At 33.4% G+C, this 19882-nt stretch overlaps 1 protein-coding gene across 1 annotated transcript in view; it reads left to right on the forward strand.

The window, feature by feature from the left end:
- ACVR2A (activin A receptor type 2A) overlaps positions 1–19882 on the forward strand; it is a 95191-nt gene that overhangs the window by 51921 nt on the left and 23388 nt on the right. The window contains exons 2-4 of the mRNA XM_037167683.2: positions 6608–6815; positions 12431–12540; positions 12741–12895. Coding sequence (XP_037023578.1) covers positions 6608–6815; positions 12431–12540; positions 12741–12895 — 473 coding nt within the window. The remainder of the gene's footprint in view (positions 1–6607; positions 6816–12430; positions 12541–12740; positions 12896–19882) is intronic.

Genomic DNA, 19882 nt, shown 5'->3' on the forward strand with positions numbered 1-19882 from the left:
CACCCCTCCCCACCACCCCAGCCATCCCCACTTCCCTCCCCTGTTCTAGCTACCCCCCTGTTTTTGTCCATGTGTCCTTTATAGTTGTTTCTGAAACCCTCCCCCTTTCTCCCCTCCCCTCATCATTCCTTCCCCTCTGGTTATTGTTAGTTTGTTTTTAATTTCAGTGTCTGTCGTTATATTTCCTTGCTTGTTTGTTCTGTTGATTAGGTTCCAGTTAAAGGTGAGACCATATGGTATTTGTCTTCCAATGCCTGGCTTATTTCACTCAGCATAATGCTCTCCAATTCCACCCATGCTGATGCAGAGGGTAGGAGTTCCTTCTTTCTTTCTGCTGCATAGAATTCCATTGTGTAAATGTACCATAGTTTTTTGATCCATTCATTTATGAGTTTCAAACCAAATTACTTTTATCTCCTTCTTATACTCAGAGGGATGAAATGAGGGACTATGGAAAGCAAAAACTTAATATTAGTGTTCTAATTTGCCACTCCTTTTTGACACTGGGGCCATCTGGTCAGCATGAATATTATAGACCCTTGGTTTTTATTGGGTAGTTAGTATTGCTTACAGAGTTTCTTTCCATTTCAACATAGTTTACTCATTGTTGTCAGATTAATCTTGAAGATACCTCTTCTAACTTTTGCTGTCTTACATACCTGTGTAGATTATACCCAATACTAAAGAATATGAGCCACTTATGTCTAGTGAGAGCAGTCTTCTCAAACACTGATTTTTCACAGCCCTGTTTATTTGGTTAGGATCTTCCCTGCCTATGTTTACCTTATTGTCTGTTTTTAATAGCCCTGCTGTAGTTCTATTTCCTCTATAAAATCTCCCTTTTTTGTTCCCGTGAATTGATTTAGTGCATATTTATTGAGTTCTTGTGTGTCCAGGCACTGGTAATACAGAGATGATACCAGAGTTTGTTCTAGAAACTCTTAGTCTAATGGAGATACTAGATTTTTATCTTCAAATTCCTACATCATTTATCCGTAGCCCTTATCTTGGTGTTTTAATTTATAGTATAAGCATATAATCAGTTTTTTGTGTGTATATATTGAATATAAAGCAAAATTTTCTCTAAAGGACTACTTTAGTTGATCTCTAGTAGCCCTTATCTTGGTGTTTTAATTTATAGTATAAGCATATAATCAGTTTTTTGTGTGTATATATTGAATATAAAGCAAAATTTTCTCTAAAGGACTACTTCTCAAAATAAGAGTCATTTTTATATTTGAATCCTTACAAAGTTTTTTCATATTTGAGGCTCTCAATAATTTTATTTTGAATAAAAATACAGTATTTGAAGAAGACAGACAACCTTGAAATGATGCCAGTCGGTGCAAGTTTTGAATGTTTATGGAGGTTTCTGGAGGGAATAGATAGAAAGGGATAAAGAATTTAACAAGTAGGAAACTACTAATGGGAGTGGTGGTGGCTTACTATCATAACTTGTCAACTATTTACAAAGGTTTTTTAAAAAATTAAAAGGTCACTTTTAAAGTAAATATTGTTAAGTAGTTACTCTTATATACCTATAGAACAATGGGAAAAAACCACTGTCTTACTATATGTGTTGGATGTATGTGACCTTGGAGAAGCACTTTCAGTAGCCTGTGTGATTCCAAAAGGTGTTGTTTCTTAAAGAACTTAAACAAAGGTAAACATTATTTACATTTTGAGACTTTTAGATGACTCAAAAGGAAGGTAATGAGATGACACTTGTTGAAAGATGTATGTGAAGCTTCAGACTAAATTGCTGTGTAAAACTTTTGTGCTTTATGATTTTTAAATATTTATAAAACTAAATTAATGAATTCAAATAAGTACATACTGGACTGTTTCATATAAATATACAAGGTTTGTATATTTCAAGTTGGTAAAAATCTTTAGAAAATCTCATTGAGGGAAAATTGAGAATCCTTTAATGTTGACTAATAAAATGCTGTTTATATTTACTTGTTTTAGGGTTTCTTGGTGCCATGAAGGATTGTATTATACCAGAATTTCCCAATTATTTAATTTATCTAAAATCATTCTTTTGTATATTGTTTTTGATACTATCTTATTTTTTATTTGTAGTACAAAAAATGTTTGGGGTTAAAATATCATTCAGTTTGATTCCTTCCATAGCTAATTCTCTTTGGACATGTGTTCTATCCCTAACTGGAAGAAAGCGATGACATGTGAAAGAGAAATAAGAATGTTGTTTCAAGTTGGATTTATTATTTTTGAAATTTCATTAACCTTTTTTAGAAGACTAATTTGCCTCTTTATACCATATTTTCGATAACTTGTTGACAGCTCATACAGAATTAGAATACTTTTTTGGAAGTGGGACTCAGGTTCATAAGTTGTCACATAAAATTCTTTCTGTTTAAAGTTGGTTGTATACATAGGAAAATTGTGAGGGTAAAGCTAGTCACAGGGCTATGAAAAACATTCTTGTCTTAATTGGAAAAGAAATCAATGCAATTCGTAATTGTAAAATACACTTTAATTCTATCTGCCATTTTCAGAGGAGCGGGGAGCAATAGTAGTTGGTGGTTTTTAAAATTTGTAATCAGTTGTTATGTTGAGTTTTTACATTTTATTCATCAACTACTGTTTGTGTTTGGAGAGCAAGTAAATGGGTAGTCTTAGACCCAGTGGCATTCTGACTTGTAAAATGACATGTATAGACAAGTGATTAAAAACAATGAATAAATATAAAATAAAACATTTTATACCAGATTGCAAGTAGTATGCGTTTTGGGGGGAATGAGAAGTCCTGATTAAAGACTTGTAGGATTTTGTTATAGTTGAGAAAATGTGAAAATTCTCATATGTGAGATTTAACCTGGGAGGCTTTGTGTAGGGAGCTGGGCTTTTAGGAACTTGTTAGAATGGTGGTAGATAGCAATGAAATACTTCTTAAACCATTGCTCATTGCTATAGCACCGTTTATTGAAAAAGCACTCTCCTCTATTGAATTGCTCTTGATTATTTGCCAAAAATTAATTGGGCAGATTTGTGTGGATCTATTTCTGGGGTCTCTGTTTCATTGACCTTGTGTCTGTCCTTCTGCCAGACCACACTGTAATGCTTACTGCAGCTACGTGGTAAGCCTTAACAGCAGGAAGAGTGATTTCTCCCACTTCGTTGTGCTTTCTCAAAAGGATTTTAGAATAAGCTCATTTATGTTTAAGAGGAAATTGCTGAGATTTTGATATGAATTTAACCTATACATTAATTTAAATAAATTGACATCTTTATTATGTTGCATCTTCAATCCAGGATCACAGTATGTCTCTCCAAGTATTCGTCTTTGATTTCTTTCATCAGCATTTTATAATCTTCATTATACGGACCCTAGATATGTTCTGTTAGATTATATTTAAGTATTTTATTTTTTTATGAGCAACTGTAATCTGTATTTCATTTTTAATTTCAGTTTCATTTGTCCATTCTGTCAGTAGATAGAAATACAATTAAGTTCTATGTGTTGATCTTGTATCCTATGGCCTTACTGAACTCACTAGTTCTATCATTTTGTTTTAAGATTCTTTAGAACTTTCTAGATAGATAGTCATGCCATTTGCAAATAGAAACCTTTTATATGTTCTTTTTTAATCAGCATGCCCTTAATTTTCTTCTTGCCTTATTGCAATAGCTAGAACTTTTAGTACTATGCTATATAATAGCAGTGGGAGTAGGCATGGTTGCTTATTTCTGATCTTAGGAGGAAAAGTGTTTAGTCATATTAGCTGTAGTTTTTTTTGTAGATGCTCTTTGTGAGTTTGAGGCAGTTCTATTCCCGCTCTACTGATAGACCGTATGATTTTTCTCTTGTAATTTAGCTGATTTGGCAACTTGCATTTATTGTTTTTTTAATATTGTACCAACCTTGCATACCTGGCATAAATTCCACTTGGTTATAGTGTATTACTTAAAAAAACAATACATTGTTGGATTCTGTCTGCTAAAATTCTGTTGGTGACTTTTATATCTAAGTAAATGAGGGATATTAGTCTGTATTTCTTTTTTTGTACAATCTGTTTTTAGTTATCTAGGTAATACTGGCCTCATAAAATTAATTGTGAAGTAGTTCTTCTGTTTCTAGAAGTGACCGTGTAAAATTAGTATCGGTGTATTATTTTAATACTTTTTGCTTTTAAAAAACAAAATTTTGATTGTCTGGAGATCTAGTTACATTAGATGAAATACACTTTTTCCTCATAGGAGGAGTATTTTAGATTTGAATATGACTTTTGTAGGCTTATTTTATACTCACGTGGTCTACCAAATTTCAGATCCTTTTTATTGCTTTACCTTTCTTTCATCCATCCCTTCCCTCCCTCCCCCCTCCTTGGAAAAAAAAGGTCAGTGCTACTCATTAATGCATAGGGAGTACTTTGTCAATAGAACAATATCTAAGTTAAGTCTGGTACTGGATTTTTTTACTAGACTTACTAATTTGCTGTAACTATGCTGAGTATGAATTATGAAACTATGGTATTATAATATTAATTATGGAATTAGTATGGAAATTGAATCAGATGTAAAAGGTTTGGTAACTGGTGCAAGGTCACAGTTTGTGAACTAAATTCCAAGTTCTGGTCATAGTCTACTAAGCCAGTGCCACTTAATTTAACTAAGAAGGAACATAAGATTACCAGTGGGTCTTTGCTGCCCCCCTCCCAAAATACACACATACCAAGATATATTTGTATATATAAACTTATATCCCCCCAATGTGCTTTTCAGATACTCATTCTCAGGACCTACAAAAGGGCATTCAAACATATAGGGGATTCAAATGGACAGCATTTTTTTTTCATGGACACGTTTTCATTTCTTACGTAAATAAATACCTAGGTATGCAATTTCTAGGTGGTATGCCAAACTTTTCTAAAGTGGCTGGACCGTTTTGCATTCCCACCCATCCAGTTGCTCTACATACTTAGCAACACTTGAGATTTCCGTTTTTCTTTGTTATTCTGATTAATATTAGATTTAGCCTTTGCATTTTCCTAATCATTAATGATATTGAGTACCTTTCACGTAGTATTTTTCATTCCTATCTCTTTGGCAAAACATCTACTTGAACCTTTTACCATTTTTTAGAAACTGGGTAGTACGTATTCTTACTGAGTTATGATAGGCCTTCCTATATTCTGAATATCAGTTCTTTTTTAGATAATACTTTACAAACATCTTCTCTCAGTCTATAACTTTATTCCTTAACTTTTGAAGAGAAGTTTTAATGGAGTTCAATTTATCAGTTATTTTTTAATAGTTCATATGTCTTGTTTTCTAAGATATCATTTATAATTTGGTGTCCCAAAGATTTTCCATCTGTTTTTTCCTAGAATTTTCATAGTTTCAGGTTTGATTTAGGTCTATGATATGTTAGAATTAATTTTTGTATATGGTGTAAGTTGTGAGTTGAGTGGTTTTTTCTTTTGTTTTGCACGTATAGTTGTCTAATTGTTCAGTATCAGTGTGGAAAAGACTGTGTTCTCTCTATTGGAGTTTATTGGCATCTTTGCTGTATCAGTTGACCATAGATGTGTGGATTTCTGGATTCTCTATTCTGTCCCATTGGTGCATGAGTCTGTCTTCTCACTGAGACCACACTGTCCTGATTATTGAAGTTTTATAGAAAGTCTTCAAAAAAGATAATGTGGTTTCTCTTCTGTACCTCTTTTTCAGAATTATTTTGGGTATTTCTGTTCTCTTGTTTTTCCACATAAGACAACAAATAATTAAAATTAGATGTAGTGCAGAATCTAAAATCATTAATGAACTTTTTGTCCTCTATAACATTAAACTGTATTGGGCTATCTTGAACATTGAATAGATTTTTCCCCTTGAAAGCTTTTGTAACATGACACCTAATTCATTTGAAAAGTATTGGTTCTCTCAATTATATAGACCTTGTGAATATTGTCACATTTTATTATTCGATATTTAAATGTAACATTTGTTAATATTATCACTGACCTTGTCAGAGAGTTTATGTATTGGGAAGGCATCATGCTAATGGTGGGGGATACAAGTTTCCTAAAATTTTAAATTTTGTTTGAAAATTCATATTTTATTACTGGTTATGCATACTGTCAGTTGTTTTTCTTGAAGTGACAGGTTTACTTGGTTCATTTTTGAGACCATATCTGCCACATACCCAAGTTGGAATAACCATGGTTGGTTTATTTTGCAGTTTCATCATGCAAGGGCTTTTTCTTGAGGCAGCCGTTTTTCCTATGCAGCAGAAGTGCTGTTGTTGTTCAGTTCCTACTTTGTCACTCAGAATATTGAAGTCTACTTAAGGTTAAGATTTAATAAAATTAACAACTTTTATGTTTTGTATCAAGGACATTCTTTAGTAAAGTGAAACTGGTCTTTTCCAGAGAAATCTTGTGATAATATGTACTCACTTTCCATTATTATCTTTATTATACTTAAAGTGCAATGATTGACCTGGAAACCTAACCCCAATGTTGCAACACTAGGAAGACAGTAAATTATTGACATATTTGGAACATCTGAAGTTAGTATAGTGAGAGACAAATCTGTTATTTTAATAGCAATGTAGTTATATTAAGTTTTTGTTTTATTATAGGTGCTATACTTGGTAGATCTGAAACTCAGGAGTGTATTTTCTATAATGCTAATTGGGAAAGAGATAAAACCAATCGAACTGGTGTTGAACCCTGTTATGGTGACAAAGATAAACGGCGACATTGTTTTGCTACCTGGAAGAATATTTCTGGTTCCATTGAAATAGTGAAACAGGGCTGTTGGCTGGATGATATCAACTGCTATGACAGGTAAGGAAACATTTCATTTTGTATAATAATGTTGAATAATTTTCACCACCACTACCCTTTTTAAAGGGGAAAGATCAATAGATGGATTTTCATTTTATTTCTCTGCTTCTTAAAAAATATGAGATTATGAAGACCATTATTACATGTTTTAATGACAATATATATATTTTAAAGTACTAAAATAAGTATGACATGTTCATGTTTTATCTTTGATATGCTTTGAACAATTGACCAAGTAGTGAGAAATATATTGGGTTGGCCAGAAAGTTCATTTGTTTTTTCCATAAGATGGCTCTAGTAGCGCTTAGTCATCTTAAACTTCATCTGAAATAATTTTGTTAGATTGTATTGTGACAGCTGTCATATCAGCCTGCATTAAAAAAAACTTATCAGAATTGGTGAATTTTTTGTGTAGCTATTTTAATAGCTGGAAGATAGAAGAAAACACATAACTTTTTGGCATATTAGGCTTTATTATTTCAAGAAAGGTAAAAACGTAACTGAAATGCAAAAAAAAAGGTTTGTGCAGTATATGGAGAAGGTGCTGTGACTGATTGCATGTGTCAAGAGACTTGTGAAGTTTCTTGGTACTGTTGACATTTTTGCCAAATAATTCTTTGCTGTGGGACTGTCTCATACATTGCAAAATGTTTAGCAACACCCTTGGCCTCTACCCAGTAGAAGCCAATAGCTGGAGATAGCCAACATACTAAAAATATCCCAATCAATACAGTTTTTGTTGAAAATGAAAAATGTGTCTTTTATTTTACAGAAAAAAAACCATATGGACATTTTGGGCAACGCAATAGACTAGAAATATTTTCTTCTTTATATTCTTAGGATTATAAACATTCTTAAAATGCCAATTTCAAGGAAAAATCATTTTAAAATTGCTTTAAAAGAAAGTATATCTGGTGAAATCTCTCAAGGAGACTAAGCTTAATTATAGTATTTAATTTCCTTTTAGTTTTCTTCTTTATGTATCTGGAAGAAATTGATCTCACTATATTTTTTACTCTTTCTCCTTGCAAAGTAGTCCTTTGTTCTTTACCCCAAGACATTTTAACTTGACGTTCAGAATTACATCAGAACTAATACAGTCCTCATAGAAAGCTACATTTTATTTAAAAGATCTCGCTTAAATTGTTTTATTCTCTATTGGAAACGAAATACAGAGGACAGGTGATCTTTCTGTAAGGAGTCCCATAGATGTTGCACTGACTACTTAAACTGCCAGGGCCACAGGATTTTCATTGAAGGCAGGTGATGATGACTGACAGAGGCTGCAAAATCCTAGGTAACCAGACTTCTTGGAGCCAAAAAACTCATATAATCATGAAATACTACATAATTCCTGATCTGCTTTCAGGTTCCTCATTTGATTACCATGAATCTATGGGTGGTTGGCTATATATGATTAATATAAAAATGTATTGAATAAGACCATACAGATTGAATTAGCTCTGCTTTTTATGAGAAATAAAGTCATTTAGGTGTATATTTATTATTTAGGGTATACTTCTAAATTCGTGAATTTTCCAGGGATTGTTTCTTTATAATTATATATTTATGCTTTTCAATTATTGGCCTCTCTATTAACAGAAGTGATCATTGTTATTTGCTATAATGAAGGGTAACTTGGGCTACTAAGAAAACAGTATAGAGATTCCTTAAAAATTAAAAATACAACTACCAAATGATCCAGCAATTCCACTTCTGAGTATTTATCTGAAAATGAAAACACCAACTCAAAAAGATACACAGTGTTGGCCAAAAGTAATTCCTGCTTGAGAGTGGTTGGTAGGGTAATAATATGGATATAATAATTTTTCATTTTAATTTGAACATTTACCTAAAATGTCATATAGTGTGCTTGAGTGTGATATTGTTATGTTACAGAATTGCACGCTTATTTTGTAATAAAAGATTTTGTACTAAAAAGGCATTATTTGTATTGGGCATTGTATATGCATCTTCATGTTCATTGCAGCATTATTTACAGTGGCCAAGATGTGGAAGCAGCCTGTCTATCAATGGATGAATGGATAAAGAAAATGTGTGTGTGTACATAAAATATTTATATTAAAATACATATTTATGTATATCCATTTTAATATTAATATATAACATGTAAAAATATAATAGTCTATTGTGTGTATATAAATCAACCATCAAATGAAAGACATCTTACTCTTTGAAACTGTGTGGCTAGACCTTGATGGCATTATGCTAAGTGAGATAAGTCAGAGAAAAACATACCATACAATGTCATTATATGTGGTTTAAAAAAAACAACTCGTAGATACAGAGAACCAAACATTGGTGGTTGCCAGAGGCCGAGGGTAAGGAGCGTATGGAATAGGTGAAGGGGAAGAAAAGGCGCAAGTTTGCAGTTACAAAACAAATTAGCCCTGGGAATGTAATGTACAGTATGGTGACTATAGTTAATACTGAATTGCATATTTGAAAGTTGCTAAAAGACTAGATTTTAAAAGTTCTCATCACAAGGAAAAAATATTTAGCTATGTGGTGATGGATGTTAGCTAGATTTATTGTGGTGATCATTTCACAGTATATACAAATATCATACTATTATGGTATATATCTGAATAATATGCAATGTTACATGTCAATTATATCTCAATTTTTTAAATAAAACTAGGTAGGCCCTGGCCAGGTAGCTCAGTTGGTTAGAGTGTCATCCTGATATGGCAGGGTTGTGAGTTGGATCCCTGGTCAGGGCACATATAAGAATCAACCAATGAATGCATAAATAAGTTAAACAAAAAAATCAGTGTTTTTCGCTCTGTCCTCTTTCTCTCTATATAACCTATTTAAAACAATTTTTTTTTAAAGATAGGTGAAAAGAAGCTGGGGGAAAATTAAATTTGGGAATCATTTTTATCCAAAACTGTCTTTCATTAATTAGTTGAAAGGGATTCTATCAACTAATCAGGGATTCTTATTCTTTTTGTAGTAAAAAGATAATGTGCTTCTCACCTAAAACCAGTATTGCTGGAGGTTAAATTTTGTTCAGTAATGGAGTGTGGGTTGTTCATTGCAAATGCTTGTTCTTACAGCAATATTTACTATACCAGCTCTGTTTCTGGCGATTAAATGCTAATTTGAAAGTATGGGAATTTTCATTTTCATGCTCTGAATTTGATTAGAAAATAGATATTAAGGATAGTAAGGGAGGTAGGAGAAAGGAAAAAAGACTCAAGAAATGTCAAAGAGTGGAGGAAAAGAGTAATAAGAATGAAGTTGGATTGCAAAAGGTAATTAGGCTAGGTTAATTAACCTCCTGTAATTTGAGTCATGATTCTAAATATTAAATTTTAAATTTATATATACATTTTTGTAAAGTGTTTAAAAATTTAGCTTTGTCTTTTACTTTCTACTAAGTAGATACTGGTATAAATTTTATTTTAAATTTTGATTTTTTTAAAAAAAAAACTGCATTCTCCCTAAAATATCTTGAGCTTTTAATTTTATATTCAATCTTATTATTCTCACAACCATTATTAAAGTTCACAATTTATTTGTAACATATGTCTTTAATTCCATCTGATGTGTATTAGCAATATTTAAATGTTTGATTTTTTTTAAAGTTAAAAATAGGAACAGTAGTCCCTCCTTGGCTGCAGTTTTGCTTTCTGTAGTTTTCAGTTACCAACGGGCATTGAGTGTTATTCTTTTCGTGCAAAAATATTGAATGGAGGATTCTAGAAATAATCCACCAGTTGTAAATTGTGCGTTGTTCTGAGTGTCGTGATGAATCTGATGCTGTCTTACTTGGGACCAGAATCATCCCTTTGTCCTGCCTATGCATGTTGTTTATGCCACCTGCCCATTAGCCATTTAGTCTTGATTATCACATCACATAGCAGAAAGAGAGAGAGGGAGACTCTACATGTATAATCACTACAGTACTGTTATACTTGTTCCATGTCATTATTAATTGTTGTTATCTCATGTAGTACCTAACTTATAAATTAAACTTTATCACAGGTCTGAATATATAGGAAAAAGCATAGTATATATAGGGTTTGGTACTATCCTTTGGTTTCAGACATCCACTGGGGTCTTAGAAATTATCCCTCTGGGGATAAGGGCAGGGGGACTACTGTATAGCTGTTTCTTAGTGGTTGATTAGGATTAGTTCTAGATGCTAAATTCCCATTTTTTCAGCAACTTAGGTCCTGTGTAGAAGGCTGCCTCTTCCTTCCCCCCAGATAGACTTGACTTGAATTGCTTCTTGAGTCAACTAGGTTCTATCTGTAGATACATATTGTTCCTGTTGCTTATCTTAACCTTGTCCATTGTGTTCAGGGGATTTAAATCTACTGGTACTAAAAATGACACTTAATTCCCAAAGGCTAGTTTGGGTCTCTGATACTGAGGTATTTTCCTGTTTGAGATAGGAACTTGCATCATTTTGTATTTATGTGTCTATGTGTATATGCAGGGGAACCCCCTAAAACCTGGAGTTTATTTATAATAATTGTCTATTTATTCTTATGTGTTTAAACTTCAGTCACCTTCAAAGTACTCTCCATTTGTTGCAGTACACCTATTGAGAAACATTTTTTTCCACTGACCAAAACAGTTTTTGAACTTGTCAATATTAATGCCTTTTAGTGCTTCTGCTGTTTTTTGTTTCACCCCTTCCACATCGCAAAACATTTCCCTTTTGGACTTTTTTCATCCAGGGAAGCAAAAACAAGTTACCTGGGGTGAAATGAGGTAAACAAGGAGGGTAGGACAATGGGGGTCATGCCAGTTTGGGTCAAAAACTGCTGAACACTCTGTGGTGTGAGCAGGTGTGCTTGTAAGTCACCCATCATGAAATGGGCAAATGTGTCGAAAGAGTCTTCAAAAAAATTCACTAGAACACTCATCTAGTGGGGAAATTCTGGTTTATGGGGGGTTCCCCCTTGTATATGTATTTATATGTACACACATACAGTTTTGCATGTAGTGTCCAGCTTTCGTATTCCTGAAATGGGAACACTGTATTTCTTGTGAGAAAAAACACTGAGACCAAATTACTTCATTGGCTTATGTTTCTCTTTAAGTTATCTAATAATTACACACAAAAAAATGGTTGCCTTGGTCATTAAAAACCAAGTTAAAGCAACAGTCTCAAGCAGCCAATGTGATTGTTATATAAAATCAGTTGTTGCCCTGGCTGGTGTGGCTCAGGGGATTGAGCACTGACCTGCGAACCAAAGGTCGCCAGTTGGATTCCCAGTCAGGGCATGTGCCTGGATTTTGGGCCAGGTCCCCAGTGGGGGACGTGTGAGAGGAACACATTGATGATTCTACACATTGATGTTTCTCTCCCTTTCTTTCTACCTCCCTTCCCCTCTTTCTAAAAAATAAATAAAATCTATTTAAAAATCAGTTGTTGATTTTATTCTGATGAGATTTAGTAACAGGATTTCAGGAACAGTTGTGGTTTTTAAGAATTGATCATTGAATATTAGTAAAAATCTTCACATGGACTATAAATGACTTGCTATTTTTTCTCTGAGAGGAACTTTTGAAAAACATCTGTTGTAGATCAGTATAATAATGTTGATTTTAATTATTTCTCCTCTGTTCGTTTACAGGACTGATTGTATAGAAAAAAAAGATAGCCCTGAAGTATATTTTTGTTGCTGTGAGGGCAATATGTGTAACGAAAGGTTTTCTTATTTTCCGGAGATGGAAGTCACACAGCGTAAGTTCACAGGAAAATGCATTTTTTAAATGCATCACGCAGCCTGCTTAATAGATTGAAAACAAAGTGTAATCTTGTTGATGGAATAATTTACTCCTGCCTCTCACTTATCTTTCTCATAAAATTTGATCGCTATAATACATATTTATTGTAGAGTTTTTAGAGCATATCTGAGCTGTTTCTTTTTCCCCCTTCCACAGCTACTTCAAATCCAGTTACACCTAAGCCACCCTACTACAACATCTTGCTCTATTCCTTGGTGCCACTTATGTTAATTGCGGGGATTGTCATTTGTGCATATTGGGTATATAGGCATCATAAGATGGCCTACCCTCCAGTACTTGTTCCGACTCAAGTAAGTTACTGTCTTGTACTTTGTTCTATTTTAAATTGCATATTTTAAAGGAATATTGCTGTAGTAAAGCCCACTAGGTTGTTAAATTTTATTTTACTTTGCAGTTAATTTTTGAATGTTTATTGTCATGGAACTTACAGCTGGTTTTGCAGACATATTGATTTGCTATGACCTGAGCTTTCTCGCTTTAGTTTTGAGATAGATTAGATCGAAAAGTATTCCATTCCTATTCTTCTTGGGAGAGTTTTACTATCATTGTCATACTTTACAATGTGACATATACCCTGCTTTGTTTCTTGAGTAATAATTGATGATGGAGAAGGGAAAACACCCTTTCTTTCCTTCCCATTCTCTTCTCCATTTGTAAATTTTTGTGAGTAGCCTTTTTCAAGACTACTTGCCAAAATATCCTTTTAACCATGGGGAGGGATCCACATAGTAAGGTCACCAAGAAAGTGTGGGAAAGAGGTTTCACAAGGGCTTTAGAAAGATATATCCATAAAAATGGTGTTTTGAGGAAAAGGAGCAGGAGAGGACCATTTCTTATCATGTGTTGTCGGTTTTGTGTGTGTGTGTGTGTGTGTGTGTGTGTGTGCGTGTGTATACTTTGTTTGCAGCAATAACTTTTTTAATGCCCTTCATTGTCACTTCCCCAAGCTGGTATATACCTGAAAATGTAGGTGTGGTGGGTGGCCAAATTAAGTGCATGAAGTTTTCTCATTCTCTGGCATGTAGACCATTGGCTTTGGTCCATTGCTTTACACGGACTTTTAATATAAGTAGTTCATATTCTGCACGCTGAGGAAAGGTGATGACTTTTGGTTATACTTGCTTGAGACATTTTTAAACTAGTTTTTACTGTGTTTCTTTTCACTCTTAAGATCAGATTACTTTGGCCTCTGAATTTCTTTGTTTAACTTTATTTCTCAAGTACCAATAGGATTAATGGTTAAAACTTCATAGAAGAAAATGGTATGGTTCTATAATTTGACCAAATTGTATGACCAAAACAACTTCTTCCCTTTAAGCTTTTATTTACATAACATACTTCTTTCTCAGTATTTGCAGCAATCTGTTAGCATTACATCATTGATCCCCATAATCTTTGTAAGATGTGTATATGGAGAAATAAACCTGATAGTAGAATACCTGATTCAGTTAGGTAAACACATTATTTTGTGCAGCTGAAATATTTTAACTTTTAAACATTAGTAACTAAGTTATGTGTGTTATAAAATCATCTCTAAAAAGTATTTTAAGATAAAAAACTTTAGTGTCCAATAAATGTGTGTAGTTTACTCTAAAAGGCCATAGGATGATTTACTTTATCTTCTGTTGGTAGTAACTATTTTAATGGTAAATGTCTACATTTAGAAGAGAAAGCATTTATATTTAGTACTATAGTGGTGTCTGAATGAATGACCTTACATTTGTAGTATGATACAAACAAACTGGAAACCTACATTTAAAAACAAATTGGTTGTTTCTTAGTAGAACTCTAAGAACACTAATGTAACCTTACAGATAGCATTGATTTGTTTGTAATGTTGACATAAAAGTAAGGTTGGGCATGTTTATAAAGGACTAGATATCATATATGAAGGTACTTCATTTAAAAATGCTAATTAATTCAAGGGTTTAGACTTTAAAAAAGGAAAGATGCAACTATTATTAATAACTAAGAATTAGGGCTCTTCAGTACTAACTACCTCTATGGTTTTTAGATATTGTTGCCATGGTTAATGTTATTATACACCTTTATTTAGTACTTGCATTGTTCCTGTGATGAATTCAGATAAATTGTATGAATTACTAAAAAATAAAGAATGAGTTTTAAGGTTGCTTTGATGAAATGACCTGGAATAGTCAAGTTTTGTAATTAAAAATACAAGACATGCCTGATGTTATGCTTTTGTTCTGTGGTAAACTATGTTGTGGAAAATGAGCATCATTTTCATCAGTGTGAAATATCATTTGTGTCAGCTTTCACAATGTCTCAAAAAGTATAGTGTCATACTTTGAGTCTCATTTTTGGTGAGAGGTTATGAAAACTAGTTCTGCAAGACAACTTAGGGGCCACCTTGTTAAAAAATACTTAGTTTTATCTACTTCAAAATAATTACTGAAAAATTATAACACATTTATTGAACATTTAGAATGTACCAGAATACTGGTAAGTTATGTGTATGTAGAAATTTATAAATTAGTGAGATATATCAAAATATATGAACTATCCCTGACCTGTGTGGCTCCATCCATTGGGTGTTGTCTCACAAAGTGAAAGGTCATCAGTTTTATTCTCAGTCAGAGCGCATGCCTGGGTCGCACGTTTGGTCCCTGGTTGGGTTTAGTTTAGTCTCTGGTCAGGGCGCATATGAGAGGCAGACCAATTAATGTTTCTCTTACATCAGTGTTTCCTTCCCTCTTTCTCTGTCTACTGTTTTCTCTCTTAATAAATAAATTCACCCTGGTTGGTGTAGCTCAGTGGATTGAGCACAGGCCTGCAAACCAAAGGATCTCAGTTTGATTCCCAGTCAGGGCACGTGCCTCGGTTGCAGGCCAGTTCCCATAAGGGGGTGCATGAGGAGGCAACCACACATTGATATTTCTCTCCCTCTCTCCTTTCCTTCCCCTCTAAAAGATAAACAAATAAAATATTTAAAATAAATAAATAATTTCATTCATATATATATATATATATATAAATTATATATATATAAATTTCCCCTTACAATTTCCACATTGTGACTGCTATATGAGGATCAATCTTTAGAATTTGTTAAAAAATCCAAGTGCCTGGACGACATCACTGAAAGTATAGACGAGGTCCTGGGATACTGTGTTTCTAATAAGTTTCCCAGGGATTTAGCTGACCAGCCAGGTGTGGAATTTGTTCATGTATGTTATAAACAAATCTGTTTGTATTTGTTAATACTATATAAACCTCACTGTTTATATAGTATTGTATAATCCCCATTTTATAGATAAAGCAATTGAGACATAGCATACCTCACAAGTATCAGAACTGGAATCTACACCTAGGACTCTAACAGCTAAAGCTTTGCTCTTACTGTTTACACTGTTCTGCTTCTCTTTTTCTGCAGAGCAGTTGCCTCACATTTTTCAGGTAATTCAGTAAACATCCCTGCCATTTCAAATTTATTCTACAGGCTAAGTTATTTTCTTAATTTTGGATGTTGAATAATTTGACTGTTAAAATGAGCAATAATGGTATCACATGGATCTCCAATAGGACAAAAAGAAAAGAAATAAGTCATAGACATATAGAAGATCATACTTATGTTTTCCATTAAAAATTTTTAAGTATGTTTTAGAATAGGTTTTATGAACTCTGATTGGGTTGGAGGTGAAGATTCCTGTGTATCTGAGTTGATAGTGCTAGTGTCTAGTTGTCATTCAAGACTTTCTTGAGGCATAGAAGTAGATGGGGAGAGAAGCTACGTTTGAAATCATAAGGTGACTTCTTTATTTCACCCCATGTTCATATCCCCCTGTTCCAAGTTTAATTCCAAGACCAGTTAGGAAAATATCTTAACATTCTTGAGGATTTCTGGAACATTCTTTCTCTCAATTTTTTAAACACTTTCAGACAATGTTGTAAAATTTATCGTTCCTTTTCTTAGGGAAACTTTTCCTTAGAACTTTGGCTAAAGGCTGGTTTGTGGATTAACTGGTCTATTGTTAGATATTTGTGGTGATTTCTTCTTATGATGATACCTTGTTGATGAGTCAGTCCTACAATAAGAACTATACTTATAGATTTATAGTGATTCTCAGCAGAGCAAGAATCTGTGCTGATAAAGTTACTTATAGTGTGCACATTCATTACTCTGATCTCAGTGTTTATTCTTCTTGAGGGAAAAAAAGCTCAAGCCCTGGCTGGTGTAGCTCAGTGGATTGAGTGCAGACCTGCAAATCAAAGGAACGTGGTTCGATTCCCAGTCAGGGCACATGCCTGGGTTGCAGGCCAGTTCCCAGCAGGGGACACACGAGAGGCAACCACACATTTGGTATTTCTCTCCCTCCCTCCTTCCCTTCCCCTCTAAAGATAAATAAATAAAATCTTAAAAAAAAAAAAAAGATCAATTCTGTGGGGCATACAGAGGACTACGAGACATCCACATATCGATATCTCTTACTGAGCTGGTTCTGGTAGTTAAATGGTAGACTTCTATATAATATAAACTTGTTTAGAATTTCTTCTGGTTTTATGAGTATTTTATTCTGATGAAGTGATACAGAGACATACATGCTCTTTAAAATATGGTCATTACTTAGAGTTCTTACTAACCAATAAAAATATTTGTTCTAAAAAATCTAGGAATAATGAAAGGCCTTTCTTGAAAAAAAATTGAAGTCATTCTTTTTTCTTTATAACCTGTATCTACTAGGTTGATAACATTATTTCATGGTATGACTGTCTTCCCAGTCACCCTGAATGGAAGCCTTGGAGACTAGCGCTTCTATTCTTGGTCCTGTCATTTACAAAGTCCTGTTCATTCACCTGTTCATCCTTTCTGATCCTGTTGTAGCTCAGGACATTATGACATCTGAGACTAAGATTACTTCTGTAATCTCATAACTGGTCTTCCGGTTTTCTCTCTTTCTTTGTACTAATGCTGCAGAATAGGATTTTATGTGTCTGATTATGTTACTTCTGTGCTTAAAAATATTTGAGAGTTCTCAGTTGATCAATAGCAAAATATACAATAGAGCATGATATGAGGTCTTCCATACTTTGCCTTTTCATTTTTTCCTACTGTTATAGCCTAACACATCCTCATACCTATCTAGAATGGTATTCATTATGTACTATCCTTGAAAGAATTGGGAAAATAGTGCTCAAGTCAGTTTCAGTCTTCTGTGATTCAAATGAGTGACCTCAGTTGAGAAAGTCTCTAGTCATTTGTGTACAAGTTTCATTCTCCCACTTGATTGTACGCTCTTTGAAGACAAGGTATGTTTGTAATCACTACTGTATCTTACACAGTGTCTATATGTAGTAACTGTTCTGTAATGATGAATTGCTGAATTGACTTTGTTGCATTTAGAGTTATACTAAGGTGATAATGCAGTATGCCCAGGGATTCATTTAGATTTAGGAGCTTTGGGGCTTTGCTTTAAGATTAATCTTGAGACTTTATTTCTTGGGGGTAAAATAAGTTGAAGTATTGCAGGCTTCTATGAGGTAATGCTACTATTCAATTTTTTTCTGTTAAAGCATCCTTTAAATTTGTATAACTTTGGTCACTTTTCTTTAGTCTGTGTTGAAACTGTTTTTCCACATGTAGGGAGATGTTCTTGCAATCTGTAGTGAGTAAACTGAACATAAACTGGTTTTCCTAGTGCCAGCGAGTCATGAATATGAGGGAATTGATGTGTTCCACTCTATTATTAACAAGTCTTATTGTGGTTAGAATAATGTAGTTTCAATAAAACTATTTGTATCACTTTCATAATCATATGTGAGCTTAAGTTTTCTGCTTATGAGATCTATATTTGTGCTAACAAAAAATACCACTTGATACGAGAATGCATTTTAGGGACTAGAAATTACCTGCCTTTAGCAAGGTGTGAAGCTAGTGTGTTCAATTTTTAAAGGCTGTATAAACAGCACTATAGTATTACAACATTAGTATTTTTTAAATGACATTGGTCTCTTCAGTTCTTACATCCTGACATTTTGTCTAGGTTTTTACAAGGCTTTTAGATGTTTCAGATACCTGGTTGGGCATACAGAATAATCCTGTTGACTTTAATATTAAAGTAATCATAGGTTGTCATTTCATGCTCTGTCAAATTACCGTCCACTAAGAAACCAAACCACTTGTGAGATGCTTTGTAGGATTTTCCTGTTGAACATGAATCTACACATGTACCCGTTTAAAATTAATAAGGTATTGAAAGGGCAGCATATCCTCCTTCAACCAAGTCAGTTTAGGGAAGTGTGTTCTTTTTTGGGGAAGTATATAGGGGAAATTTACTAAATTTTATTAAGTACTTAATATGCTAATATTAAGTTATACTTGGAAAATAAATATTACATTTATAGAAACACATCTTGAAATAGGCTGACCTCTTATTAAATGCTTGGAGTTTATGAACACATCTCTTGCTTTTTTTATATCGTTCACTTTCTCCTTTAACATTCTTTTATTTAAAATAAGTGCTTGCTTGTTATAATAAGAAACATACAGATAGAAGTGTGTCCCACTAAAGGGAGAAAGAATCATTTTCTTTTCTTTTTATTTTTAACCACTTTTCTGAAATAACCAATTCTAACAGGTTGGTGTATCCTTTGACACCTTTCGCTAATCTCATTTGAGTATATATTTTTTTGTTTCTTTTATCAACTATAAAATGTTAGTCCACAATATGTACTGAGGACAGCTTTTCAGCTCAGCACTTCTAATTGACCTCATTTTTATTGTGATATGTTTTTAAGTGAAATTTAGTAGGACTTTAATGTGTGCTCTTAAAATACCAAGATTTGTTGTTTTATTAACTTAGAATTTGTTTTAGTTTTCTTCTGAGAGCTGGAACCTACATTTCATAAATGTTTTCACTTTATTATTTTAGCATTCTTAAAATATGGTGATACAATGTTATTGTCTCCTGCTTAAGCATTTTTTTGGAGGGTTACAAATATCTTTCTTCTGTGTTCCACGTGTGTGTGTGTGTGTGTGTGTGTGTGTGTGTGTGTGTTTCGTATTGGTAGCCTAAATTACAAATTACTTTTATATATATTTCTAGACTAATTGTGGGAGAAGTATCATAAATTACCCATAGACATGGAGCTTGACAAAAAATCACTCTCATTAGGCATAATGTAAGTTGTTTCACTTACAAATGTACAAATAGGCCCCCTTGGAGATTGGCTCAAATCCTGTGTTCAAAAGCAAAAAGGAAGGGAAGGAAGGAAGGAAGGGGGAAAAAAGCTTTCCCAAAAGCTTAAAACAAATTAAA

This window comes from Artibeus jamaicensis, unplaced genomic scaffold (assembly GCF_021234435.1).
Source record: "Artibeus jamaicensis isolate MK-2021 breed Jamaican fruit bat unplaced genomic scaffold, CSHL_Jam_final contig_603, whole genome shotgun sequence".
In the NCBI taxonomy this organism is placed as follows: Eukaryota; Metazoa; Chordata; class Mammalia; order Chiroptera; family Phyllostomidae; genus Artibeus; species Artibeus jamaicensis.